Source organism: Pleurodeles waltl, chromosome 12, assembly GCF_031143425.1.
Source record: "Pleurodeles waltl isolate 20211129_DDA chromosome 12, aPleWal1.hap1.20221129, whole genome shotgun sequence".
Taxonomy (NCBI): Eukaryota; Metazoa; Chordata; class Amphibia; order Caudata; family Salamandridae; genus Pleurodeles; species Pleurodeles waltl.
In genome coordinates, this window is record NC_090451.1 from 69,880,315 (window position 1) to 69,899,145 (window position 18,831).

Sequence of the window (18,831 nt, forward strand, 5' to 3'; positions counted from 1 at the left end):
TAGAAGAGACATTAAATAAGTGGAAGGTGAAGTAGTAATTTGTTTGATAATACATCTTATTGATTTCTACAACCCCAACGCAGAAGCAAAAATAAAGGCCGGAAGAAAACGATGATGTTAAGATGCGCACAGTAAATGTATTGGGTGTCTAAGTGGATTTTAAAATGGTATGGTGGGTGGGAATCACCAGATGGCCTACTGCATTTTGAACTCTACATTTTTATTGACAAACTGTGAAAGAAAAAGACGGGCGTTATAGTCTAAAAAAGAATCCACAATCAGGTTCAAAGTAACTATCTTAATTGTAGAGCTGGAGCTTTAAAACAGCAGAACAACTCTCACTTGATGGCAATCGCATTCCACATACCTCCATCACAATGATTCGTAAGTCATTGCTCTCACGTATTCCTCAAAGGTTTGAGGTGATGTTATAGTATAGTAAAACTACTGTATCAGTAACAAACATCTCTACCAGCACTGTACAAATAGCCTGGGTGGCGCCGGCCAGTAGCGCACATCTCAGAAACTAGCACCACTCATCTTCACAGGGTCACAGTATACACAGCAGAGTTACACAAGTTAACCATTTTAAATTCTTCCCTTAAGAAAACTTCTATAATGGTCTGCCTTTAGAGCATACGCGTAGCCGCAAGCCGAGCAGATAGGGCTCGCTCCACGGCAGAGTAAATATACATTATTAAATTTGAAACAACTTCTCATGCAGTCAGTTAAAGAGGATGCTAGGCACAAAAATACTTTCAGATTTAAAAAAAAATCTTAAAGGGAACCACCATGTTAGAGAATGGGTTACCAGAGCAACATAAATCACACTTGAGAAAAGGGACTATAAATCCCATATTTAACATGGCAGCATGTAAGTTTAAAAGGATATTCAAGGGAATTCTTAAACTTACTGAAGTAGGCAGCAGGAGTAAGTACGTTCAATATTAAAAACAAATGTTGAAAGTAGACACTGTAGTTTGCATTCACATTTTAAGAACACATTTTACAAAATGTCAAGGTAAAGTCGGCAGCAGGATGGTATTCCAATAAAGCAAATACCCTAAAAAGAAGGGAAAATTCATCACGCTAAGTGATAATGTACCTTTAAGTCCTACCATAATATATGCTCTTCGTAAACTCACATTCTGCAACTATAATCTCACATTAGAAAACCAATCACTCATTAACGATACCACTACTTTTGACACTTTGCTGGAAACACAATTTTAATACAGGAGTAAAATCAATAATAGAATAGAACATTCCACTACATATTCTCATGTTGAGACAACAGTCCAGAAATAAGTAACTGGCTTTAAAACTCCTCTTTCCCCTTGATCAATGGGCTAGAAGGATATTCTAGGCAGTTAAGTAGTCACACATTTCTCCTTAGGGTTAATTAATTGCCCCAGGAAACATAAACATGAATGGCCCTAAGCCATAATGAGAAGAAGGGGTATAAACACAATATTGAGCTTCAATAGCCAGAGATGGCGAAGGGTGTCACTTACACGCATAAATGGGTTTTGACTTTTTTGTTAAATATCAATGTTAGCTCCAGGGTGTTATGCTTGTTTGGGGATTTCGAGACCACCCAGGGCGGTAAAGGCAATTTACACTAGCTTTTTGAAAAATAATTATCCATAGTACACACACACACTCTCACTACTTCAATAATGAGAGAGATTTTCCTCATGTGAAGCAAACCGGATAATTTCTAATAAGGCAGTGGTGATGCTGTGTGATTAAGTTCATACCAGACAAAATGTGTCCAAAAGGGGAATACTAAAAGTGAAAGAATCATGCTGGCAAACTCTGAAAAGCGAATATGTGGTGAAAAATCTGCACACTTTGCTCGAGGACCCCTAGGTTTTAGCTTGGGAATTTGTGATAAGTCTTTACAATGAATCGGTCTCATTCAAACAGGCACAATAAGTAAGAATCATCTTATAGGTGTGCCTCATCTTCACTACCACTTGCTAAGATTTTTCAGTCTGATGGCGAAGGTGCTCTATTTTTTTTTTTTTTTTTTTACACTCTTCTATTTGGAACTGATCAACTTGGAGGGACATCATAGGTGACAATCATGATCTAAATTAGCTCCTCCACTTGACTGCTGTCCTCCCTTTTGAAAGAGCCTGCAAGGTGGTTGATATTCCTATATGTTCTGGAAAGAAAAGTCTGAGATTCCTGCTCTACGTAAGTGACCACCCCTCCCTTTTCCATTTTCTGTCCAACTTGGTAGTCGAGTTACCCACAATTCATTCACTGATCTTTTGTATTCAGCAGAAATGATTGCATAGTTATTCTAAATACATGTCCTGGGCTCCAGGACAATCTCACTAGACTGCGGCTTAGTATAGTATTAAGAGCACGTTTTCAACTTGGGTGCCACATCTGCAATGGCCAAGATGACTAGCTACCTGAGCACCAGTTTCATTGAAAACGTGGCCCAGATAAATACCTTGAGACCCATACTCCCTTCTCTCCCGTTATCTTAAATACATGTGAGGGTGCTCCCAGACTACTACTGGCCAACCACAGGATCAAAATCCACCAATAGGTCAACAAATGCTCAGCAAACCTGACCAGAGAAGTCATCCTGGTTGTCAACAACTCCTACCAGGCCTATGGTCATTAACGGCTCCCCGGCACGAACCAACTTGCATGTTGAGCCTGCACAAAAACAAGGCGCAGAGTTGCATGTGCTCATATTTGAGAACCACCTCTTGCTCAGAGTCCACCCAATAAAACCAAGCTATACACAGCACAGACCCAATTATTCGCACTCTGCAAAATAATGCCTTGCCTTCCAAAAGAGAACTATAGAACTGCCATTAGGTCCTGATGCAACGAGTGGTAAAGAGCACCCAACTTCCTGAAAGCAGAGCAACTTGAAAGCCTAAAGATAGGCAACCACATCTCACGAGAACAAACTACACAGACCATCTCTAGTGGGGCTGTCCCTATTAATCAAGAATCATCTCTTACTATGTGCCACACACTCACCTTTTGGCAAGGTTAGCACTACAGAAGTACCCATATATAGTGTGTCATCAGGAACCAGAAGGATTTCATGTTTTCTTTTCTGGATCACAGTGGAACGATAGATTTGTTGTTTGTTTCTAGATTAATTCACAAGCAGATCACCTTCACCCAAAACGTTTTCAGGCCTAATCAGTAAACATTCAAAATATAGCATGGCTGTAATGTGCAAAATCAGGTTGTGGAAGGTACAGGTTACAATGATAAACCATTCAACAGACACACTGTTATCCTACAAGGAAAGACATAACTGTGACTAAAGAAAATGTCTACACTGCCACCTGGCAGCTGGACTACCACCCTCATAATAGTAACAGCAAGCGTGACACAGAAAAGTGAGCTGAGCGTGGTAATTGCATATATTTTTATATATATATATATATATATATATATATATATATATATATATATATATATATATATAAATAAAAGATTTGAGGTACTTGTGAGAGGAACACATTCTAGAACTAACAAATTTGCTTCTATGTATCTAAACAGAGAATGGCACTATTTAATGGAGCCAATCATCAACGTCAAACCTTAACTTGACGCCACCACTGAAACCAGACTAGGAGTCAACTTCTGCAATAATGTAATCATTATTACAATTTTACATGGTGTAGACCGCTGAACATCTTCAGAGCAATATTGGTAAGACACACAGCAGCCTGGAAAAATATATACTTAAATTCCAATAGCCTTGCAGTAATTCTGTGGCCTGGAAGAAGGTAAGTTATGTGTATTGAATGTATATTCCCTAAGAGATTTGACTAATGATCTATAATGCTCTTATCATCTAGAGTTTGGTACACAAAAACATTAACGTTTTAATGCCATCAATCAAGCTGTAGAAGTAAGGAGTTCACTTTTGAATTGGAAGAAAAATTAGAAAAGAATGTAGAAGAACAGGAGATTAAACCTCCAACTCTCAGTAGCATAAAAAACAAAAACAAATCTATGGTGTTGAAACGAAGTCAAACCCAACTTGGTCCTGTAAAATGCCCACCTGAGAAACCAAATGCAAAAGTAATACCCATGGTTACAAGTCACAGTCAACTTGAGGGAGAAAGTCTAGCGAAGCATTTAGACAAAAGGGAATTTTTGTAACTAGGACCCAAGTCTGCAGATGTGAAGAGATGCTTTTTAATCAGTCTGTATATTTATTGTGTGCATTTTATGCACCACTACTATGTTGTCTCAAAGCCACTTCAGACATCTCTAGCATGCATTCCGTGCAACAAAATTAGTCAACTTGTGAAGCAAACCCAAATTCTAGTGAAGCATTCTGAAAGCACCATTAAATAAGAAGTAAGGTACATAAACTGGAGTGGTGGCTCCAAATTTGCATCTGTATTTCCTTTCTAAATGAACCAGGATTAAACCTGGCGACCACTTCCACCCCAGTCAAAGACCACACCCCTTCTCTTGTTGAAGGGGCCATCCCACTGACAATAGCGGTTGTCTTCTTCTAGGTCCCATTCTAACCAGCAGGTCTGGGGAGGTTAGAGTGTGTTACTTCTGTGCACAGCCCTTAGAGCTGGACCATTTAAGCACCAATCTAATTCTTGGTGGAGAACTTCTCCACCGCTACTTCTATAATATCAGATTAGTGCTTAGGATGGTGATGGAGATGGAAGGAACGCGCCTGGGACAGATTAAACTAGTCCACTCTGATGAGCTCCAAGTAACTGGAGACAGCCATACACCAGCCTCCAATAGCAGTCACAACGTGTACTCAACATGGCGCCTCCACTGTCCAAGATCATACTGGGCTCAAGAGCACTGTCTTCTAACCTATCCTACGTTAATGACTGGCAAAAGACTAACAAGTATATAATCCAAGAATCTGTTTTGATACCTTTAAATAACCAAGGGACTCTAGCAGCTAGGCTTCCAGACAATAAGCGGTCTTCACAACCTCCCAAATGTTCTTGCAACCAAAGAAATTTAAGAGTAATCATGCATTTTCTTTTATTTTCAAGCTCTCGTTTTAGGTGGTTTTACATTAAGCTTTGTCACAGAGAAATATGGTGGCTACTGATAAAGCACGGTGCTTAGCGTTGACAGAGTGGCAGATTGCAGTAGTCTCAGCATATGGAGAGGCCCTTGCCATAGGCTTGCAAAAATCATAAGCCCAGGGGCACATAGCACAGTGGCAGGATGGTAAAATAAAGGTGCAGAGATATGTGCAGACACACACACACACACACACACACACACACATATACTTAAAGATGGAATTCGATGAGGCAAAGTAATAAAGTGGGATTGTTTACATATTAAAATGTCTGATGATAGCAATGACGTCTTCATGGACTACCTTTGTTCACAGTATTACATTGTTCCATGGATTGATCACAAATCTCATTTTTTGGAAAAACACTACAGCAAAGGTGGGTGGCAGCTGTAGAGTCAAAAGACACGTATCGGGGCGAAGCTTGCCTCCACAGCCATCTACACTTTTGAACATCCAGTTTTCAGTATGCATGCAGCGCAGACCAGACCAGCAGAGGTTTAGCTCAGCAAAGGGAAGCAGCGGACACCCACCCCAAACTGGCAATCCCTGGCCTGCTCCAATGCTAGAGCGAGGCTTCGCATAGTGCGGCCATGCACAGTAGAGTTCTGCAACCTACACAAGGCATTGTGTTCTCATTCTGGATGTTGATCTGGCGTAGGAGGCGCCTCTCGTAATCCTGGTCCATGGCGAGACTGTGCGGCTGGGGGAGCGGGGAGAAGGATGTCAGCCCACCTCAGCTCCTTCTAGGCATGAACACTGAGACCCAATGCCAGTCAGCTATAACAGAAGAAATACATCAGATAAAAAGTATTTACTGAGAGCAGAAAGATACCTACACATAAAGCGTGCATCATGGAACCCTGTTGGGGAGTGGAACCAAAGAACTTCTTACCATAAACGTACAAGTGTGGGCAATCCTTAGATGTTCCATTACCTGCATCAATGTACAGAGACTCCAAACCAGTACTGCAGAGGTGATTTTTTTTTTTTAAACACGACAGAAGCAAGGTTAACGTCGGTGCTCAACCAATAGCGAGAACTGTACTAATACCTTCAAGTTTGTTAACTTAGGTGATCATAAGTCTAGCGCTTAAAATAAAACCGGTGTGTGAAAGTGCTGTAAGCCGAGTGATATGAAAGTAACTCAGTGTGTGTGTGTGTGTGTGTATGCTGAGAATACAGAGTGCGTTCTCAATGAAGTGGACTGAAAGAAACTCTGGTGTTGCAGGAGACCAGTGACACAGAGAACTGCAATATACACAGGAGGTGACAACAGTCACTCCACACTCACAGACACACACAAACCATGTACACCAACATGATGTGAATCTGTACATAGGTTGACTGGGCTTCACTACAAAACATACAGGCAGCGGAAGAAACCCTTTGTCAGGTACAAAGAGAAGATAACACGGAGACGAAATAAGATTGAAATGAAGGAACTACGGATTTGGAACCGTACAGTCAGATTCAACTTCCAGGTAGTTACTGCTTAACCTTATATTCTATGGCTGTGCAATGCATTTGTGATTACTGATAATATTACATTTAGTAACAAACCTTCATTTGAAAAGACAATGTGAGGTGCCTGAAGTGCAGATTAATGTAGGAAAGTGTGTGGAGGAGAGGGGGCTTCCAGGTGGTCTGACATGATAACTGCCCCATGGGCATATTTCCCAATAGACCCTGGTCTAGCTAGGAAGACACAGCAAGCAGCACACCAAGGAGTGCATGCGACACGTATAGAGGCTCACTTTGATCTGATTGTACTCTGAAGGGCTGCTACAGAAAAGACAATGTCCCTACTGCTGTGGATGAATACAAGACAGTCTCACATCCTATGCTGTGAGCTTGAAGTGGTGGCCGCCGACACACGGCTTTCACTGGTCACGGAGAACACCGGAGTCACAAATGCAACTTCTGTGTAAGCCACAGTCACAAACTAAAGCAGGAAACACATGCTCGAGGGCCTAATTTCACTTCTTTAAACAATGAAGTCCCCACCTGCACCTTCAGTGTGACGCTGTCATCGCAAGTTTGTTTACACAGGCCCTTGCACAAAGCAGGACCGCCTCCGCATAGCTCTGCTCTCCTTAGAACAGCTTCAAACAGCAACGGCGGAAGGGCCTGTGTCAGGAGCACAACACTTGACCATCCCAATCGGCAACAAAGCAGCCTGGTTTCCATACCGATTGGGATGTCAAAGAACAACGCTGCATGCTCCCCTTGCCAACCAATCATAACACGGTTACCAAACCAAACACAAGCAGTGGCTAAGATTTAATCTGTAAATGGACACGTGCTGTCCCCTCAGGTAAACACAACAGGTCGATAGCGAGCTACCAGTAGTTCAGAGCCTGCCTCTAATTAGCAAACGTGTAGCTGTAGGCTGCTTTGGGAATATGCAGCTGCCCAAATATGAAGGCAGCACTTTAAATATTATGTACTCAGTCATGTGACAACTGAGAAGCTGACGGTGCAGGATCATGCACTTCCCTTCACCTTCTCAAAACATATTTTTATTATTTTCTTTATCTACTTCGTCCTTTGTCTTTCTCTTCCTATTGTTGTCTTTCTCCTTTCCCCTACTTCCTTTCTTTGCCATGTGTTTTTCTTCCCCCTTTCGCTCATTTTTAGGGCTTTCCCACTAAAGAGCACAAGCTGTCTGTCGGCAAAAAAAAGTGATTGTGAGCTTACAGTGGGCCTAGAACGCGCCCACTGCTTTCCATTAGTTGGCTTTGTCACTCATCTCCTTGCTTCTTGTTCGTTACCCTGAGAGGCTTCACTTCCTCTTCTGTTTATCCCTCCCATGGAGCATGGGCGTATTACTTGTGTCCTTCCACTGCTCATTTTCCAGGTGCTCACCTTTTCTTGTGTTTTTTTCCACAAAAATACATCTTTTCTCCAGGCGTGTCTCGTTATCCAACCCGAACGCAGTGGAGGCGGGAGCTCTTCTTGGCCTGTGTGCTTCTCCCTGCCCACCCTCATGTGCTTGTTCTATCCACCCCACCACCACGTGTTGCTTTCTCTTCAGTTTGATTCTCCACCAGAGCTCAACGCTGCTCTCTGTCCAGTTTGTTTTTTCCCTCACCTGGCTTTCCCCCAATTTGCTGCCTGTCCTTCCTGCACCATCCATATTGCTTTCAACCACCTCCGCCCTCGATTCTGCACCTGCACCTTCTTATGATTCTATACCGTGTTCCTTCCCCTCACCAAACTGAAAGAAAAAACAAAGATTTACCGATCCTACTGAGATCGATAAAAAGGGGGGTGGGCTAGACACATGTGCATCATAGTTTTTCTTCTGCTCTTTAAAGCCATGGCGCACAACATCGGGGATACCGCAGAACATGACTAAAAACTATCAGCAAAGCCAACATGTTCTAAAGATGAGACCTATTGGCTCGGACAGTGCTTGGTTTCCTTTCCCTCACTTCTCTACTTCCTTCTTACTTTCCGTGGTTCTCTTTTCTTCCACTAGATTTCCCATTTTACTCTGCTTTATTCGTTTCTCTTTTCCTTTCTCATTTTCATCTTGCGCTTTTTTCTTTTCCTTGTTTTGTGGTCTCTTCCATTCTATCTGTTTTTCCCTTTACCACTCCTTTCTCTGATCCTTTTTCGTCCTTTAGTCTTTTTTGACTCCTTGTAAAGTTTCCCACACTTTAAAAAAAAAAAAAAAAAAACATTTCAAAATGTATAATTTCTTCCTCTTTTTTTCTCCTGTCACTTGCACATCTTTATTTTTTGTATACGTATTTCTATCCTTTTGTTAAGAGCAGGTGCCTTCTTAAAGCAGTCTCAAAATACATTAATTTGCAATATAGCCTTACAGGGCGACTGCAAAGACCTGTTTACTTGAAGAAAGCTATCAAGATGGCATGTGGTTTGCAAAGTGTATTATCAGGTCCACTGAAACTATGCGGCAGCGGAGCACCAAATTATGCGGCAAGGTTGACTGAATTATGTGGGACGACAGGCAATTTCTGCAGCATAATGTGGCACGGTTTATTGTATTACTTCATTATTTTGTGTTTTTTACACATATTAACATACTGTCTGGGCAAGTATTTTACATCATTGGTACCAGGTTAGCAATCAAATAAAGGAAATAAGCAACTGAAACATGACAAGTTAACCTTTTCAAAAGGCCTTGCGAACACAACGTAACATTTTAGTAATTTTTACCCCTGTCGGGTAATTAACTTTCTTGTTAAAATCTGCAGATAGCAGATTATGTGGCAAATCCAAAATTATGAAAGAAAAAAAAAAAAGATGCGGCCACAGAATTGCCAAGTGGTCCACATTAGTACTATTACTAAAGACTCTAGATATAAATGCATTTGTAGCCTAAAAGGGAACTTTCCAGTTCGCAAGTCTGGGACAAAAAATTAAGTTAGCCAGAAAGTTGAAGCATTTTCTGCCCTTGGTCTTCGGGGTACCGAAATCCTATGTACTTCATGACAATGAGACAATCATCTCTTAGCAGCAATTCATGAGAGCAAACGGGACGAAAATGAGGGTGGAATGCCTATAAGTAATCCTTTCCAAAAAGAGATCTTACACCATTAAAGATGTACTTGAGCAGAACTGATACTCCAAAAGTGGTGTTTAGATTTTCGGGCCTTATGAATCCTTATCGTATAAATTATTATACTTTGGGAATTACCTCTAAGTGAACTTCAGTAATCAGAAGTTACTTTCACTGTAGGAAAGGTTAGAGACCCCTGTGGTACACCACATTAAGATCTTAATATCTGGTGCTTTTGTCTGCTATATTGTGACCCTGGTAAACACTGGAGCTGCTACATTTGACTCCGAGCGCACACTTTAAAAAGCATTATTTGCAATGTGCGTCTGTGCTCCACTGGTGCTAAGCACTAGACAGCGAAAAATAACATTTTAAAAACAGTAAAAAAAAAAAACTAAAAAAAACACACAACAACAATATTTAACTGAGAGCACTATCCAATAACAAGAAATGTGTTTGATGTACGTGAGAATAGTTTGGAGACCTCCCAATACATAAGACCATGAACATGCAGGTCCACAATTTGCTGCTATGATGAGAAGATTCATAGCAGTTTTAAATCTCCCTTTTTAATAGGGCACAAAAATGCCCTTGCACATACACACTCAACTCCCTGCTCGCACCGATCTTGACACATTGTGTAAATACCAACTAGATCCCCTGGTCAATAGCAACAGGCAAATGATGACCTGGAAAACGTGATTTGGGCAACTTTTTCCTCAGTTTTGAATAAGGCAATGCAGACACTCGGCCTAAGTGTTCCTGAACAAGACGTTTGGACTTGGGGCATAAACCTCATTCATTCCCAAGGTACACTGAGATTTCCAATCAGCAGCTTCGAGACCCCGGAATCATAACCTGGATATTAAAAAGGCTCTAACTTTCACGTCATTATGGAGTCATGAAGTCTCCACTGGTCTGACACTTATGTCTTATTTGCTTGGATGGGCATTAATGTACATATAGCAGCCAGGTTCATTCCACCCGAAGCTGCTGCTGCTGCCCTCCTGTTAATAGCAAAGCATAAGCTTCTCACCTTTCAAAGTAATTTTGATTAAGTCTTCGATTTACAGTCTACTTTTCCATCCTCATGACTCCAGAACCCAGTTGGCCAGGGGGTGGTTTGGACAACAGGGGGCTGAATTATGCAAAGAATCCACAAGACCACGACTCATGGACGTGGACATTCCATTCCATTCCATTGTTGCCTTGAGTGTAATTTGAGTTGCTTTGAGTATCACTGGACATTAATTAGGTTGCAGATCACTAAAAAAGGGAGGAGCAAGATGACACGTTTTGAAAGCCCAAGACCCTGCACTAGGGTTTATGAGAAGCAAAACAGGGATGAATCCCAAAAGTGTATATTAGACAATATCACTAAGGACCTAATGACCACCATTCAATCAGTGGCAAGTAGTGATCCTTATTGGTGCAAGAATCATTGACAGTATCAAGAGCCTAATTGTATTTTTAATTTAACTAGATGTGGAGAGTTTGCAAACTACAGTGGGACCTATGTGCTACGGTGACAAACCATGGAGAGCTATCCCTTTCAGGAGTCTACACAATTCCAGGCTTGGAGCTTCTACCATTTCTCTATGGAAAATCGGCACGAATCCATTTCTGGCGAGTTAAAATGTAGTAGTAATTGTTAGAAGACTGCAAAAGTTTGATATTGTCGAAAAACGTCTGCCTTTGGATGGTAATTGTATGTGAAGCGTTTACATTACTGTTCTCAGTCCTGCTCGGAGTCTCTGTTTTGAGGGCAATAAAGTATGTGACCTTTTTGGGGTCTACAGCTCAGAGAAAGCAAGTGTTTCTCTCCCCCGACAGGGTCATAAGACCAATCCTGGTCCAAAAGGTCAAGCAGCGACTAAACAGATCCCCGATATAGAGTTAATTTGACATCCAGGTGTCATTTGTAAAAATAGACTAAGTATGAAGTTTCATGCCAGTTTAGACACTTATTGTGAATTTTAGGGGGCTGTCTGCCTTGTTTAGTATGACAGGTTTAACTGTCTCTCTTTACACCTGGACCCTCATCTGAAATTCAGACAACTTACTGGAGTGTGGCAACAGTCCTATTTAACAAAGCTCACAATATTCAATTGCACCCCTGCTTCATGGCCTCACCGGAATACCATGCAGTTATGAAGAATTTGCATAACCACTGAGAGAAAAGAACTCCCAAATTGTCTCAACGGTGATAGGGTTTCAGACAAGAAAAAAAATATATATATCCTCTTTATTTTTTATTCTCTCTCAGGCAGTAATGCAAGCAAGTTAAGCCTACATTATGCCTTCACGCCTATTAACCTTCTCTTCTCACATGACCCAACTCTTTCAGTCTGTACTCAATATGTGGCTCCTCATTGTTGTACGTTTGCATGCTCTTCCATCTTTCTATGTGCTGAATCATTTACTCTCAATTTCAGGGCACCATCATCTATAAACTTCTTCACCTGGTCCACCCCTCTTCCTTTCAGTCTTGGTTCCGTCACTTTTCTTTATAACTTCATGCCCTCCCTATAAGGTTCTCCTACTTTTCCTTTTAAGGCCTTGGTCAACTGATTATCCATGACAACCCCTCCTCCAATCATAATAATCCACCTGACGGCCACTGTCCATCTGCCATCTAGGTTCTCAGCTCTTCTGCTGTTATAGGTCACTCCTCACCTTGGACATCGGTTGCCTCTTGTGCCTTTGTTCCTCTTGTAGGATTACATGTCTTGCCTAGCACTAGATACTGAAGATTCAAAGAAAAAAGGAGAAAATACACAGCCAATGTATTTTTGTGAGACAATGGTCAGATAATGTATTAGCCTACAAAAACCTCAAGTGACTTCTCAGCAGATGGGAGAGATTGGCGAGCAGGGGCAATAAGAAGCTCATAGGAAGGATCTATGATCTAAAGCTCTTGGTCCTAGACATCATAGTTAAACCTCATATTTATGTGGAGTGATAAAAGAGCAATACCCAACGCCAGCACAGAACTTAGACAAGTGTATCATCCACATTCCAACTTTAAGAGGCAGATAGGTGGACTATATTGGTAGCAACACAGGCAGGATTACTGTTCAAAATCATTGCAGGCTTCCAAGCCAAGAGTTTCCCCACTATACGGAGCAGGGATTTGAATGTGGTAAATCCAAATTCTCAAAGCTCTGGTTTCCAGGGGACAACTTGCTTAACACTTCAACTCTGAACAAAGTTTCCAGCGGAAGGGACAGCTCGTAGTGGTTGCTATGTCTTCCAATGAAGTTGCCATTGCCAATACATACTAGAAGTTTGAATTCAGTCTATAAACACACCCAGGCTCACAAGGGCTTGACATGTCCTTATTTTATACTGCCTTCATATACATGATTTAGTCAACAGTAGAAAACAGTTACTCCCCACCTCACTTCTTTGTAAGAATATGACATGCTACCTAGAAAGGCAAGACTAGAGGAGTAGAGTATTGGCATACGTAAGGGCAAGATCAGGTAATCCATTTATGTGGTTAAAAGATAAAAGTTGTCCTCTATGGCTGTACAGTGTTTTGTTGAATAAAAACCTATTACTTACCCTTCCCCCTTTCATGAACTGCATGCAAGTTGTTTGAGAAACTAGATTATGTTTATTGGCCACAATGAACTGTCCTATTGCATAAAACATTGCAGCATTACAGGATCTATTAAGCTGGTGCGCCGCACTATAATATGTTTTGCTAGAATTTTAAAAATGTCACAGAAAATGTTCAGTTGCATACTGTGAAGCAGGAACTAAAGCTCAGGAACCCCAGCACGTCTGAGGATGTGTCATATGATACATGAAGTAGGAGCCCAAGCTGTCCTGCTGCAGCATACAAAACCTACACATGCACACTAATGGCATAGACACTAGGGGAGAGGGTAGGTTAGGGGATGGTGACCATTTAAAAAAGCCTGCAACCTGGTTTAGTGATTGAGATTTACAGAAGCTCTCAAGAAGGAACACAATATTTATTATGACAAGGCGTCACAGCCAGGTAGCTGTTGCTGTACCAAGCTATTGACTTGTAAAAACTGCTGTTATTCGAAAATGTGACTTCTCAATCTACCAACACAATTCTATCTGAAATCAAAAGCGGGGGCACCCCAACCAAATATATCAACTTCTAAATTGAGAACATGGCACCTCTGCCAAAGACAAATATAGCTAGCTAGGGTTTCTTTGGTATTTAAGAACAAGGCGGTAATACTTAACTCTACCAATGCACCTGTAATTCTACAGAGAGAATGTTTCTTTTCTTCAGGAACTAGCCCAACCCTTATTGTACCTCAATGCCAACACGTTAAAAGCAAAGGCAACAGGATAAAACACAATCAAGGTGTCTTGTACAGTGGTCCTAAGCAGTCAATCAGGCTTAAGCAGACGTAAGGATTTCACATATAAAATGACTGCTATCTACTAATAAAGCTTAAAAAGTGTGACACTGTGCCACCCCTTTCGATAGCACCTTTAAGTACATCTCTTTCTAACAGCTTGAATGCATTAAAGCACCATTCCAACCTTCCTGTTTTTAGAGTACTCAAAGAATTATGATTGACATCATGGCAAGCTTTCGAATTTTAAATAATTCAACAAGGATGTCACAAACATTTGACAAATTACTGAATCAGATCAAACCCATTCTGGTGGCTACCAGTAACCTGTTGCCTAACTATCAATTTGTTCCGTAGGATTACAAGAAATGGTCTGGTGATCTACATCTAAGCAGTGCCACACCATGCTTGCCTTGACAACAGCATCTGCTTAGGGTAAGTTGTGGCTGGAAAGCTAGCCATCTGCCACGCCTGGTTGAAGCACACTGGCGGGCATGATAAAGTTAATGTCCTATGTAGAAAAAATTGCCATTTTGTTATCCAAAGGAAGAATCAAAACACTTAGGGGGTCATTCCAAGCTTGGCGTGCGGCGGGAGCCGCCCGCCAAGCGGGAACCGCCAGAAGACCGTACCGCAGTCAAAAGACCGCGGCGGTCATTCTGGGTTTCCCACTGGGCTGGCGGGCGACCGCCAAAAGGCCGCTCGCCAGCCCAGTGGGAAACACCCTTCTACGAGGAAGCCGGCTCCGAATGGAGCCGGCGGAGTGGAAGGTGTGCGACGGGTGCAGTAGAAATTCAAAGTGGGGCCCTCTTACGGGGGCCCCACGACACCCCTCACCGCCATCCTGTTCCTGGCGGTCGAAACCGCCAGGAACAGGATGGCGGTGAGGGGGTCGGAATCCCCCATGGCGGCGCAGCAAGCTGCGCCGCCATGGGGGATTCCTCAGGGCAGCGGAAAACCGGCGGGACACCGCCAGTTTTCCGTTTCTGACCGCGGCCATACCGCCGCGGTCAGAATGCCCTTAGGAGCACCGCCAGCCTGTTGGCAGTGCTCCCGCCGACCCCGGCCCTGGCAGTCAAGGACCGCCGGGTCGGAATCACCCCCTTAATGTCTAATACAAGAGTTGTGTGCCAAATTTAGAAGACATCCAAATTATGGATAGTCTGGGCGCCAATAAAATGCAGCTATGCAACTTCTTGGAGGAATTCAACAGCGGTAGAATGAAAATAAATAGTTCAAAATGTAGGGCTCAAGAGGGTTGTTTAGTTATGGGAGACCATAAAAAGGTATTGGCTGCAGACTGTTTCTCCACAAACGGCAATCTGTTGATCTTCATGGAGAGACAACCAGTGTGGCAGGCCAAGCTAACTTCAACTAAAAAATCCCGCTTATACACACACAACAGAGCCACTCTTCCCAACTTCAGTGAATACAGTTTGCCAGTGATAATAGGCCTGAGTACGGTAAGTAAGTTCAAGCACGCCAGAGAGATGATTTATTGCATTCAATACATTCAAAATGCACCAGTAAGACGTGACAGGTGGAAAAAACAATATTATCTCAACCAGGAAATAAATACATGAGCACCCTACTGGTGGTAGATTTAAATTTACATCTCTTTGCAAGGCACAAACTCAACCAATTCATCGGATCGATTAGTAACAGTCAAACCTTAAAATTAAAGATCCATTGGGACAACTGGCATTCAGTAACTTAAGGTGCCTGGATCTTTCCGTTTGTACGGGAGTTTTCAGTAGCTACTGTCACCTTTTGGAACTGTGGGCCAACAATCATTAATCTCACAGATATTTCGAAATATGCAGAAACGTGGCATTTCCCGAACACACTTGGTGACTAAAGAAACCTTTCACAAATGTTACACAACCAATAGAGTTCTTCATAGGGCAGTATTTTCGACGAAAATGAGAATAGACGCCACGTATCCCCAAACACAAAGATAAAATATGTCCATAACGTAAACATATGTCAGAACAATCCATTTAAATTTAGAAACGTGCAATGACACGAAACACAGATGGCAAACTGTTACAGGTCACACAATGAACACGAAGTAGTAAAGGCTTGTTACAGTAGCTGAATGTGTGGAAAGGGGCCCATTGGCTACATCACAAAAATAAAGAGACTAAGTACATTGAGGCAATCAGCATAAAGGGATGTCAAAAGTCTGATAGGGGTAGCATTTTGATTTGACAGTTATGCACGTGTGGGTATTTATATTCAACAAAACTGTCCGCAGACGTTCTGCAGAACAACGGAGATGTCAGGCGATTTAAGTGTACATCATAAAAGGGTATTTATAAATTAGTATTGCATCCCACTTTAATGTACGCACTGAAATTATGGAACATATTTCCAATTGGATTCGAATGGAGAGTCGGTGATTAATTTTCACAGACCAATAATTTTGAATCAAGAATAAACTTCAGATTTCAAGGTTCAAGGCACCACATCTCTTATTATTGTGCCTGTGGTGAGGGGCATCACAAGGGGACGTGAGGGACCGGTCACCAGACAAGGGAGGGTTGGGAATGGAGAGCGAGCATCACAATGTTCAACAAAGGGATAGAAGGTAGCCGGTCACGGTGCCAAAGAAGGGTATTTAAGTGGGAGATGTCGCTAAAAATGAGATGAAAGGAGGGTGAAGGGGCAATAAAAGGTGGGTGCCAGGGATGGGTGGTGTCTCTAAAGTGGAAATGTGGGTGATGGGGTATTGGGGGAACAGCGGAAGGAGTGTAAACAGGGAGTCAGAAGAGGGGGTGACGAGGCAACTGCACAGGCTGAGGGGACATCAGAGGGGTACTGATGGGCTACCCTGGGATAAACGGTAAACCTTGCAAAACGTGATTTGAAGCTGTATCTTACCACAGCCGCAGCCGACAGGTTCCTCTTCCTATCCCAGCGGGCTTGTACCCCTCTCCTGCAGGCCCCTGTGCAACCCTCCCAGAGCAGGCCTCTCTGCCCAGCACCAGTCTCCTCCACCCCCTGCATGATTACCACCCCCTCCTCCGCCGCCCTGGACCGTGAATGGTTACGTGCGGCCTCACCTGCTTGCCTCTGACGGCCCCAGCTTCCTCCCAAAACCCGTTCTTCTTCTCTCTCCGCGCCCCCCACAACCTCCGGCCGGCCTCTCACAATATGGCGGCCACAAGTCGCCCGCCCCCTCCCTCCTGCCTCCGCGGCGCGGAGCATCACGGGCCGGTGTGACGTCAGGCTGTTCGAAAGAATACAAACCAGGGCTCGCGGCAGCTCCGAGTTGCTAGGCGACAGGGATTGGAGCAACATCGCGGCCAGTGGTCCAGAGCATCACAAGAACCAGGGCACATCTGGGGCCCCTGAGTGCGCCGGGGCCCCCGACGCAGCAGCGGGGGCTTTCAGGGGCACAAGCAGTAATGTACCCGGGAATCTAAGAACGGCGACGCTCGGCACTGCATACAGGGCGCTACCAATGGTGCACTAGAAAGCAAAATACCAAGAGAATGATATACAAAGCAGAAGGATTAAATACCGTGTCACAAAACACTGAACGGATTTATTTAATTATGCATTTGTATACAGCACGTGCATTTCGCAAAGGTGCTACAGTGCTTTACAGTAGACACGTCATTACATGCATCGCTGCACAGTTTCTCCGATCCATGCGTGTCAACGTAGGCGAGTCCCTTTTTTTCTTAACATTCTGGAACTTGTGTACTTATTTATCCCAGTAGAACACCAAGACCATATGTCTCAGGATTTTAAGAAAAAGCTGGGCCTGACCTAACTAATCACGCATTGACTCGAGAAACATGGAAGCTATGTACATGGATAATTACAGGGGGTTTAAGAATTACCAAATATTACCAAAAAGGGTAGTGGTACCTTAATTAGTTGCACTTTTTTAGCTAAAAATATAGTTGGAGGACGAGGGCTTTAAGATCCGTTTTGAATGTCACCAGCGAGGTGGTCGTACGTAGGTGTGGGGGTAATAGGTTTGGTTGCGCCACTTGAGACAGATTGTTCCAGGAGTCATTCATTTTTAAAGGTGGGGTTTCTAGCAGTACTGCGTTGGCCTTTCGTGATGGTCGAGAAGCCTGGCTCGAGCTTTCAGTGGCTCGCCCACCTGATACCAGCATAAATGCCAGCATTTGGAACCAGGAAAGAGTGAGATTCAAAGAAATAGATCAAAGGCGTTTATTTTTCCCCATTGACTTGTTTTGAAGAAGGGGAGAAAGGTAAAACAAAGCATTTTTTTTAACTTTAAAAACCACGAGTCTCCTGATATGTTAGGGTTGGCACCTTCCAAAGAGAAAAATACCATTCATTTGTTCGTGGTTTAAGTTTCTGCAAAGGTCAGGGCATGAGACATAATAGAAGTTTAAACAAAACTATTTGCTTCTATTTTTAACATGACTTCTCTGTCTTTGTTTACCCTTAGTTATAAGTCTGGGGACATTAATGCAGCTCTCCAAACCACACTCCAAATTTCTATTATATTATTCACTCTCAGCATTCCTAACACTAGCTAATACATACAAGGAATGAGGACACAAAGGATACTATACACCTTCATTTCTTACAAACAACAAAACAACAAACTGCCATTCCCTTACATATAAAGTGCAAGGGCAATCATTCACAATCAATCGCTAACATTTCCAGCAGACATATTCACTCAACAATCTATTAAACTGTGAAATACCGATGCAGACGAAACCCACATGATTTATTGTCAATGCATAATATGTACATGTGATGTAAAGCACTCTTACACTTTGCATTGGGAAAAGTAGCACTGAAGCAGTATAAAAGAAACAAAACAAAATAGTGGCATTTAAATCTTTATTTGTGTAAATACTGGAACAGCCCAACACATCTGGTATTCTTACAGTGCA

The 18,831-nt window shown here is 42.6% G+C and overlaps 1 protein-coding gene across 7 annotated transcripts in view; it reads right to left on the bottom strand.

Annotated features, from left to right (window-relative positions):
- The window catches only part of FZR1 (fizzy and cell division cycle 20 related 1), a 50,339-nt gene that overhangs the window by 22,522 nt on the left and 8,986 nt on the right, over positions 1 to 18,831 (bottom strand). Inside the window, exons 1-2 of one of the 7 annotated variants that reach the window (XM_069217456.1) lie at positions 17,005 to 17,125; positions 5,682 to 5,842 (exon numbers count right to left, since the gene is read on the bottom strand). In XM_069217456.1, the coding sequence (XP_069073557.1) occupies positions 5,682 to 5,750 (69 nt within the window). In that variant the 5' untranslated portion in view covers positions 5,751 to 5,842; positions 17,005 to 17,125. Of the gene's footprint in view, positions 1 to 5,681; positions 5,843 to 8,518; positions 8,650 to 16,822; positions 16,950 to 17,004; positions 17,126 to 18,831 lie in introns of those variants that run through there. The other 6 variants (XM_069217457.1, XM_069217458.1, XM_069217459.1 and 3 more) reach the window with 6 other exon arrangements.